Source organism: Setaria italica, chromosome V (assembly GCF_000263155.2).
Source record: "Setaria italica strain Yugu1 chromosome V, Setaria_italica_v2.0, whole genome shotgun sequence".
NCBI lineage: Eukaryota > Viridiplantae > Streptophyta > Magnoliopsida > Poales > Poaceae > Setaria > Setaria italica.
Window position 1 is genome coordinate 33,704,818 of NC_028454.1, and position 10,026 is coordinate 33,714,843.

A 10,026-nucleotide genomic window follows, 5' to 3' on the forward strand; every position below is an offset into this window, starting at 1 on the left:
ACCACATCAATTCTCCAGCCGTGGAGTAAGAATCGTGAGAAGATGAAGTAGAATTCTAGCCGCAGGATTATACCTTTGTTGATCGAACAGGGCTAAAAAATGACGACATTTACATGTCACGGATCATTAGAATTGTCACGTTAAGCATCTGCTTAATTAGCAGTTAGCAGTGCCTCACAGTACCGGCGGGAATTGAAGAGGGGAAGAAGGAGCCAAGGTAAAAAAGACTTTTAACAATACATCATGGAGTACTGCATTAGCACAATGATGACTTTGATCCGAAAATAAAAGTTGAGGGACTAGATTGGTTAATCTGAAAGTTGAGGGACGACCGAGGGTCAAAGTTGAAAGACCAAGATGGCTATTTTACCTTGTTGGATCATAAGGACATGTTGAAGGCTCGATGATGCCTCTTGTCCTAAACGCAGATGGCGTAACTATTCAACTGAACTCTGATTTATGGACTCACTCGATAACCAAATCTTCTCTTATTTTTCCTCGGATCCTGCTAGTGCCTTTTTTCCTCTTAAAAGAAAACAAAAAACGCAGTAAGTTCAAGAGAAAATATTTTTTTATGAAACCAAGAGAAGATGTGTTATTCTGAATTGGGAAGAAAATAGACGCACGAATTCGGATTAGCATGGTTTGGTGGTGGGCTTGGACGCATCCACACTCAGGGGTGTTTGGATACTCCAGACTAAACTTTAGTCCTGTGATATCGGATGTTTGCACGCTAATTAGTAATATTAAATATAGTCTAATAATTAAACTAATTGCATAAATGAGGGCTAATTCGCGTGACGAATCTATTAGGCCTAATTAGTTCATGATTAGCCCATGTGATGCTATAGTAAACATGTGCTAATTATAAATTAATTTGGGTTAATAGATTCATCTCACGAATTAGCCCTCATTTATGCAATTAGTTTTTATAATTAGTTCAAGTTTAGTCCTTCTAATTGGTATCAAATTCGATGTGACTCAAACTAAAAATTAATACTTGGATCAAACACCTCCTTATCTTGCTAACCTTGCAACTCACTTCGCATGGCACTCGATCGCGACTTCATCCCCGAACCAACCTCCTATTCGCATTCGATTCCGGTGACGGTGACACCACCAGCAGCAAAGTGGAGAAGGACAGAAGGTGACAATTGGAGGGGTTGGATTAGAGCTCTCCATCGTTGTACTGCACCGCCTGATGCTTCGCTTCCAGCCATCGTCACTCATCGCTGCACACCTTTGCATCCCCTGACATGGACGGGAGGATGGAGTACGTGTGTGGCCTGGCCTCTTTCCATCCGTGGACCGTGGCCGTGGTGATTCACCACCCAAGCACGATCGACATGTGTGCCCCCTCCTGGCCCAAAACCGCTGTTGCCACGGCAGCACGATCATTATTCGACGCAGACGTTGATCGGCCGTAGAGATTCACGGAGCTCTCTTTCACGGGCATCGCAGCATCGCTGGACTTGCTCCGGCTGCAACAATGTTACTGGATTTCCTTTCCGTTTCTGCATCTCCTCCAATTCGCACCAGATTTCCTGTTTGGGTTAAGTGGAGGTGGAATGGAAGTATGGAGCCCATATCGCACGATTTATCAGATAATCAGAGACCAGTGCTCTGTCCTTGTTATTCCCGAAGAACTGATGCTGACACGGGGCCATCTTTCATCTTTCCCTAGAGAAATTCAGATCAAAATGTCGTGTTTCCTTTCAAAAATTTAGATCCAATTTGTATTTTCTTTTTTCTGAAGAACATGACAAGGTGCACATTTCCTGACCAACTTTCTAGCATGTTTTATAATATATATATAATATAATATATGACATTTACTCTCAGTATGTGTGTGTGTGTAGGTGATGGCTTTTGTTTCTCTGCTTATAATTGATGAGCCATTCGTGGTAGGCGTCTGATGGTCTAAATATTAAAGATGCATTGCTCGACGGAACATGAGAGAGAAAATATGATGAAAAAAAGTTGACGTTCAAAATAATCGTAGCATTCGGAAAGCTGAATGGCCTTGTTGGTATCAAGATAGTTCGATTTGTGGAGTGCTAATCTCTAAAGGTTTATTAGTCCAGTCTCAATAAGGATTTCATCCTCCATAAATAACATGCCATGTAAGTAAATATGGTGATATGGTATTAGAGTTATGAAGAGAGAAGAAATGAGTTCCATCTCTACGAAACTATATTTACACGGTTATCAACACAATAAAACTCTTTTACGCATCCATTGAAAGCTATAGTTTCATTTCATCCTATCTTTTATCCAATCAAACACTTCAACATCATGCATGTAACAGTGAAATGAAATCTTACATTGTACGAGTTATTTCATTCATTATTTCATTACGCTAGAGATGATGTGGCAGTTTTGGAAGGAGTGAAATGAAATTAGTATTTAGAATGGCCTTATAAACTCTGGATTCTACTCCCCTCGTTCTAAATTATATGTCTCGATGACGAGCGATTTTTTTGAGAAGGGTTGATTTCCATTAAAACAAAAGGTGCACATACATGATGCAGTACAGGAACCTGGAAATAAGGAGCAAGAACAAAGAAAACACAGGGCCTGCTAATTTCTTGAAGAATTGCTTGTGCATTCACGGAAGTCGTGGATCTATAAGCTGTGTAGTAAGCCCATATCTCGAAACGATTTTCTGGGATTTAGGCCCATGTCTTAAGAACGTGGAGATGGGCTTTGATAAATAAGTCCATTACAATGGCAGCCCATTAGGAAATCAGCCCCGTTCCTCGCACATTCAACGGCCGTGATTTTTCCCCCGAACTTCCCAGCCCTGCTAGGGCTAAACCCTAACACCCACGCCGCCCGAGTATAAAACACCACGCCTCCTTCCCCGCCCGTCTTCCTTCCTATCTCCCCAGCGCCGCCGCCGCCTCCTCGCATTCGCAGCACCGGCAAACCCTAACCCTCCTCGCAACCATGGCCGGCGCGCAGGAGACCCTGGTGCTCGCCGGCGTGATGCGCGGCCACAACGATGTGGTGACGGCGATCGCCGCGCCCATCGACAACTCCCCCTTCATCGTCTCGTCCTCCCGCGACAAGTCGTTGCTGGTCTGGGACCTGACCAACCCCGTCCACGTCGCCGGGGACGGCACTACCACCGCCGACTACGGCGTCCCATTCCGCCGCCTCACCGGCCACTCCCACTTCGTCCAGGACGTCGTCCTCAGCTCCGACGGCCAGTTCGCGCTCTCGGGATCCTGGGACGGCGAGCTCCGCCTCTGGGATCTCTCCACGGGCCTCACCACCCGCCGCTTCGTTGGCCACGAGAAGGACGTCCTCTCCGTCGCCTTCTCCATCGACAACCGCCAGATCGTGTCCGCATCCCGCGACAAAACCATCAAGCTGTGGAACACACTCGGCGAGTGCAAGTACACCATTGGCGGCGACCACGGCGCCAGCGAGGGCCACAGCGGCTGGGTCTCGTGCGTCCGCTTCTCGCCCAACACCATCCAGCCTACGATCGTATCCGGCTCCTGGGACCGCAGTGTCAAGGTCTGGAACCTCACCAACTGCAAGCTCCGCAGCAATCTCCAAGGTCACGGCGGCTACGTCAACGCCGTTGCTGTGAGCCCTGATGGCTCTCTGTGCGCCTCCGGAGGGAAAGACAATGTTACCCTGCTGTGGGACTTGACTGAGGGCAAGAGGCTGTACGCGTTGGACGCGGGCTCCATCATCCACTCGCTCTGCTTCTCGCCCAACCGCTACTGGCTCTGCGCAGCCACACAGGACTCCATCAAGATCTGGGATCTTGAATCGAAGCACATTGTGCAGGACCTTAGGCCTGAGGTTTCCGCTGGCAAGAACCAGGTTAGTCTCACAACCATCAATCTGCATTTCTGATGTTGCTACTGATCATTATAGTGATAGGTCGCGATGATGTCTTAAATCTTCTGTCATTGATTGATTTCCAATTGTTCATACGATTATTATCGATCTGAGATGGCTTAGTTCATGTATCATTGGTCATTCAGTCGTAGGTCTGTTATGCTACTCATGTTTGGAATGCTAATTATATTGTCTTTGTGGACTGTAGTTTGTAAGTTAGTAGTTTGATGTTTTCTCTATTTTAGCTGTACTGATTGAACCATACCACAATTTGAAGGTTTGTTTGTATGATTTAGTTTGTTTGGTTGAAGCTGCTGCTTGCATTAATTTCATGAGAACACATCCTGTACATGCTTAAACTGCAGTTTGCAGTATCTTAGCGCAGCTTAAACTGTAAATGTTGATTTGCAAGGTATGCTGTTGAGCCACTTATCTGTTGGTTGGTATATTATGCTATGTTATTAGATTGATTGGACTGTGCATATAGAAACAAGATTACTTGCTGTGTCCTTGCCAATGCTATTCTGTCTTATTTGTCATGTGGAGAGAAGGTATTTTGATTTATATGTGAAAACCTCACCTGTTTAGATTATTTGTTAACTACTGTTAGTTTTGGTATAACATGTTTTTCATCTTATGCTCTATATGTAAAAAAAACTTGCACCAGTTACTGACTCTACTCTTTGGTGAAGTATTCTCGTCTCATTAGAAATCAATTATTGTTGCTGCCATGCAGATTCTGTACTGCACAAGCTTGAGCTGGAGCGCTGATGGAAGCACCCTCTATGCCGGTTACACAGATGGAACCATCCGGATCTTTAAGATCTCTGGATTCAGCTACTCGGTCTAAATTATGAATCTGTTTTGATAGTCTTATCCTGGGAAATGGCTGTGGTATCTTTAGCTTTTCTTTTCGACTGTTTGAAGGCATAATATCTGCCCAAGTACTTCGGCTTAATTTACTCTTTGTGTCAGTAGCTTCAGTCATGAGATCATGGGTACTGCGGAATAGGATTTGGTTTGCACCATGTTTTGGTTTTTGCCTCAATTTTCCTGAATCATGCAATAGATGGTGCTACAGGATGCATTCAACCCGGTGATACTGGTGTGCTCATGATTTTGATTGCCTGTTTTGTGCGGAATTCTTCAGTAGCTGGATTCGTATAGGCTTTCTGTTGGTATGTTGTGTGGGCAGTAGTATCTTTTTGCCTTGTGTCTAAGACTTTGCTTCTCTCAGCCATGCTTAGATTATAATCTAACCGAAGATTTTCTTGCTTTTTGCTTCTTATATTCAAATCTTTAAAGCGGCTTGGTAAGGGAAAATAATCACGTGTTTGGGATTTTCACATATTTACATCGATATACCACTTATAAGTCGACACAAACGGGCTTTTAAGTCTTTTTCCCCGCAACACGTATACGCCTAATCGCTTGCGCGGTGCATAAGAACTGAATTAATCTTCGATTCTTCTCCCAAACTTGGATGGGAATATATCTTTAGCTATTTTGTAAAAATAGCCGTGGTATGAAAATAAATATCAAACAAGATTTCGCAGCAACGAAAATAGCTGCAAAATCTTGTTTTAGTAGCGGCGGTCAATTAACTTAACGTTATATACGGAGCTCAGATTACACCCGGAGCTTCATGCTCCAAGCTCCCTGAAACAGGAGATAAAAAAGCGGTAGTAGACCCATGCGCTGCCTGCTTGATGTCTTGGATAATCGCACCAACACGAGATCGATCCGTAGCTACTGAGGCCAGCTCCACTCCAGTGATCAAATGGTAGTTGAAAAATACCGAACCGTGGACGCTGTGAGCATCGACGTTTATGTGTCAGAGCTTGAAATGGACGAGTAGATAAAGGGCTGGGCTAAACTTAAGCGTCCTCAAATAGATGGCTAAATTTTAACACCTCGAGGTGTTTGGGTGGAGGGCTAAACTTTAGCACCTAGAGTGCAAAATGATCGGACTGCCCTCATTTCCCTCCTCCTACTGTCTCTGCTCGATCAAACCCACCAATCACCCAAATCGCCCACGCCGGCCCTCGCGGACCATCCACCCTTTGCCCCAGAGCCCCCTCATCCCCACGCCTGCCGCGGCGACGAAGGTGGCGACGGCACGGCCGCCCCGCCCCCCAAGCTTCTTGTGTTGCAGCCGGAAGCTTCTTCGTGCTCCTCATCCCCAACTCCTCCGCTGCTCCTGCTGGCGAAGTGCGGCTTCCTGGTGCCCGATGTACTCGCTGTGGCCGCCGCGACGCCGTCACCAAGCTCGCGGACGCCGACCCGGATGCCGCCGCCGAGCTCCACTTCCTCGCGTCACGCTCCAAGACCGAGTATGGGGAGCGAGAATCCGGCCGGCTGCCCCGGAACCGCAGTCGCGTGGCGGCGGCATCGAAGCAAGCGGCGCCAGAGGAGGAGCCGAGGTGGCGGGGCTGGCGAGGTGAGGCGGAGGAGGCGGGGCCGGGCGAAGTTTGTGGGGAGAGAGAGAGTGCGGGGAGGGGGGCACCGGTGGAAAGAAGGCAATCGGGGACCACTTTTAGCCTCTTCAGTCCATTTTAGCACCCCTTGAAGGGGCTAATGGATTATGGAGGGCTAAATTTTAGCACCTCTATTTTAACCCTCCTGTTTGGAAGAAGAGGCTAATTTGACTAAAATAGGGGGCTAAAGTTTAGGCCCCCTTCCAAACACCCCCGGAGTTTGAACTCAGCCGGAGAGATAGGAGGAGGTGCGCTGTTGAACGAGGAGAGAGGGAGCTTTGGGTCCTACTAATGGAACTCAGCGCTGGAGGTCTCGAATCGTGTTTGCCGTCGATGTTTTTATGTGGAATGATTGGAGTTTTCAATAACACCGGTAAGCAGTCAGAAGCAACAACTGCTTGATTGTACGAGTGGTCCGCAGCAAAGCGAGCTGCATGTTGCCTCCGCAAGCTGATTCCTTCAACTCCATGCCTGCAAGCGGCTAGGAATAAGCTGTTCTGGTCTCTAATCACTACCATTCGCAAATCGATTTGATTGTGCAAAAGTAGCTGCATCTACATCGTAACCCATAGTTCCAACGGCGGAGCCATTTTTGAGGCCTGACAGGGTCACGCCTTGTGAATATAACAGGTTGTCAGGTTTACTATCATGCAGATAACCGTATCAATGCACGCTCGCTCCATTGCTGGCCTCACTCTCCCAGATATACCAATGTGATCATCAAGATCGCAGATTCCTCGTTGGTTCAGTTGGCTATGTATACCCATTGTTTAGGCGACCTGAAATTGTTGAGTCGCCATTTTAATCCACACCATTTCTTGGGTTAACACCAAATTAAGGAGACATATTGGCAGGTGAGGAATGCATGATCTACTGTTTATTCTATTCCGCAATAACAAGAAGCGTCCGGAGCTGGTATCTTTCTGTTCTTCAGTTACCTCCCTATAGCGTATAGGCAGACAGACAGTGCAAATCTCCACAGGAGCTTCCATAGAACTAGAATCCTTGCTCTCCTCGTCGACGTGGACGGGAAAATACTGTACGAAACAGAGCCAAGGTGACGTGGCTGCAGGTGCAGGTGCACTGAATCCAAGCTGAGTCACACGAAAAGGGTAGTGCTGCCTGATCCCCGAGATATTTTCCGTTGACTCGTTGACCCAAAGAAAGAACACGTTGGTAAATGGTAATCGTCTCCACGGTCCACACCCTCCACAGTCCACACCGTACATTATAGACGGTCAAATGGGTGGTCCGATACTACTCGACACTGACACTATTTGACATGGCATTATTAGCCACTACGCTATTAGGCACTGTTGTCGGATGCCGTGCCGACCTTTCAGCTCAAACACCACACTATGCCATTTTCATAGTGTCGTGCCGGCACTCTAGGCTCGCCCGCCCATTGTGCTCGTGCCCATCCTAGCACTATGCATCCGCTCATTCAACTCAAACTTCATTAATTTCATTACAAATTCATATAGACATACATTAATTAAACCATTCCATCATAAAATTCATATAGAGATATATACCTTTCATCAAATAGTGTAATATACATCTATTTCGCAGCACTATGGGTTGAGGTAATCGTGCCACACCGTGCCTGGTCAAGAATCGTGTTGTGTCTGTACCGGCACTATGAGCCGGTATGGTGGCCCAAGCACTACACTATGTGAGGGATAAGGGTACCCACGGGTCCCCACCGACCAAGATACTAGTCGGCCCTGACAAGTGGGCCCGCATGACCATGCCGTGCAGGCCAAGGTACGAAGATGCATGGAGCACAAGCTAGAAGGCCGGGCGAATCAATTCAGCCTGGATATCACGGGATACTTATTGTAAATCGACTCAAATTGCTTTCCATGTAACAATCGACTAGGATTAGATTAGTAACCCTAGGTCGTCAGCCTATATAAGGCAGCTAGGGGCACCCCCGAGAATACCTGACATCCAACCCCAATGCACCTCAACTCACCTCAACCCAATGCATATCAACTCTTCGCATCCCATATTAGTAATACCATCCACTAAAACACAGGACGTAGGTAATTACCCTCCGGAGGTCTGAACCTGTCTAAACCTTGCGCCCTTGTGTTACCATTCAAGCTTTTGGTATTGCGATCTCCTCTGCCTACAAATCTACCACCTGGGTAACCCCCTGGTGGACTGCCGGTCACTAAATCCGACAGTTGGCGTGCTAGGTAGGGGTGATCGTGAGATCCTCCCCAGCGAGCTTGATAGCATCCCGCTTCGGCGTCATCTTCCCCAATAAGATGAAGGACTTCCTCGCCAATTCGATCCAGCTTCGCTTCGGGAGCATGCCGGTGGACTCCGACTCCACCGCCTCCTTCGCTGACTCAACGTCCACTGCCAGCTCAACATCCGTCGGATCTGCTTCGACGGAGCAATGTCTTCACCCCGAGGATCATCACGCAGCTTGCCTAGCAGGTTGGCGATCTCTCTCTCTCTGAGGATCCCGCGCATCCTCGTAGCAACCCGCCCACCCACGCCCTCCGATCTAATCGCGGGGCTCGATCGCATCAGCAACACCATTGCTGAGTGCATCAACCTCTCAGAGGCGGCACTACGCCCCGGAAGATCGGCGTATGGCTCTCCCCACACCCCTCGCTGCCGTGTTTTTCAAAAAACTCGTGCAGTCTTTCCATATCCAATCTGACGACCTACCCGAACCCACCCAGTTTTCGGACTGTGGCGAACATCCAACACCTGCAACGCTTCTACCTTTAGGGCGTAGAAGCTATGTACTATCTTTACATTTTTATATTGAATAAATAAAACCTCAGAGATTCACCTTTTCACTTTCTTAGCCGAGCTCTTAATCACACTTGGAGGCTGTCCGACCTGTTCGACAGACCACACCCTCGCCTTCACGCTCGGGGGCTGTCCGACCTGTTCGACAGACCACACCCTCGCCTTTACGCTCGAGGGCTTCCCCCGCTATGCGCCAACCTCCGGGTCCCAACTTTTCTCCTACCTCTCTATAGGTTGTGCGACTAACTCGTGTGGACGGCGTCCTAGCATGCGAAACATAAACAACCTTGCGTTTGACCCCTCTACAAGCTTGAGATCCGCTCTTAGCAGAGAGCTGGCCAGGCAAGGCTAGGCACTTAGTGGCTACAAGTCTAGGCCACACGGTGTCCTGTCAAACATACCAAGGGAGGGAAGGAGGTTTGCCTATACATAAGTTAATCAACAAGTTTTCTTACCCCACAGCACAGATTGATATATTTTATAGTTTTTTTATTACAGGTCTAGTTCCTTAACTACGTCTTTCGCGGCTTGTCGATATTGCTCGGCCAACTTTGAGAGGTTACCAGCACCAAAATCCTCGGCAACTCCCATTCCAACGCGTTCCACGGACAGCCAGGGGAAGTGCGTCTTCATAAGTGCCACAACATTCTTGGCGCACTCCACGGCGGTCTTCTTTATCAAGGCCTTTAGTCGACTTGGTGCATTATTCGAATTGGTCATGAATCAAGCTAAGTTATATATTCAATTAAATATTTTACGGCTTCTGTATATCCGTATATCTCCATACATTTCGACTTTTTCCCATATCTTCGTGACTTTCATCGATCATATTGGTCGCGCCCCGACTACTCATACAACTTGGTTCGTCCACTAAACAGGCAGTCGAGGTTGCGCCCTACAGGTGCCAAGTGCACAT

At 47.6% G+C, this 10,026-nt stretch overlaps 1 protein-coding gene across 1 annotated transcript; it reads left to right on the forward strand.

The window, feature by feature from the left end:
• The first annotated feature begins 2,868 nt into the window (after positions 1 to 2,868).
• LOC101762321 (guanine nucleotide-binding protein subunit beta-like protein A) lies at positions 2,869 to 4,960 on the forward strand. Its single transcript, XM_004969525.3, has 2 exons — positions 2,869 to 3,840; positions 4,595 to 4,960. The coding sequence occupies exons 1-2, from the start codon at positions 2,950 to 2,952 to the stop codon at positions 4,706 to 4,708; spliced, it is 1,005 nt and encodes a 334-aa protein (XP_004969582.1). The 5' UTR covers positions 2,869 to 2,949; the 3' UTR covers positions 4,709 to 4,960.
• The last annotated feature ends 5,066 nt before the right edge of the window (positions 4,961 to 10,026 follow it).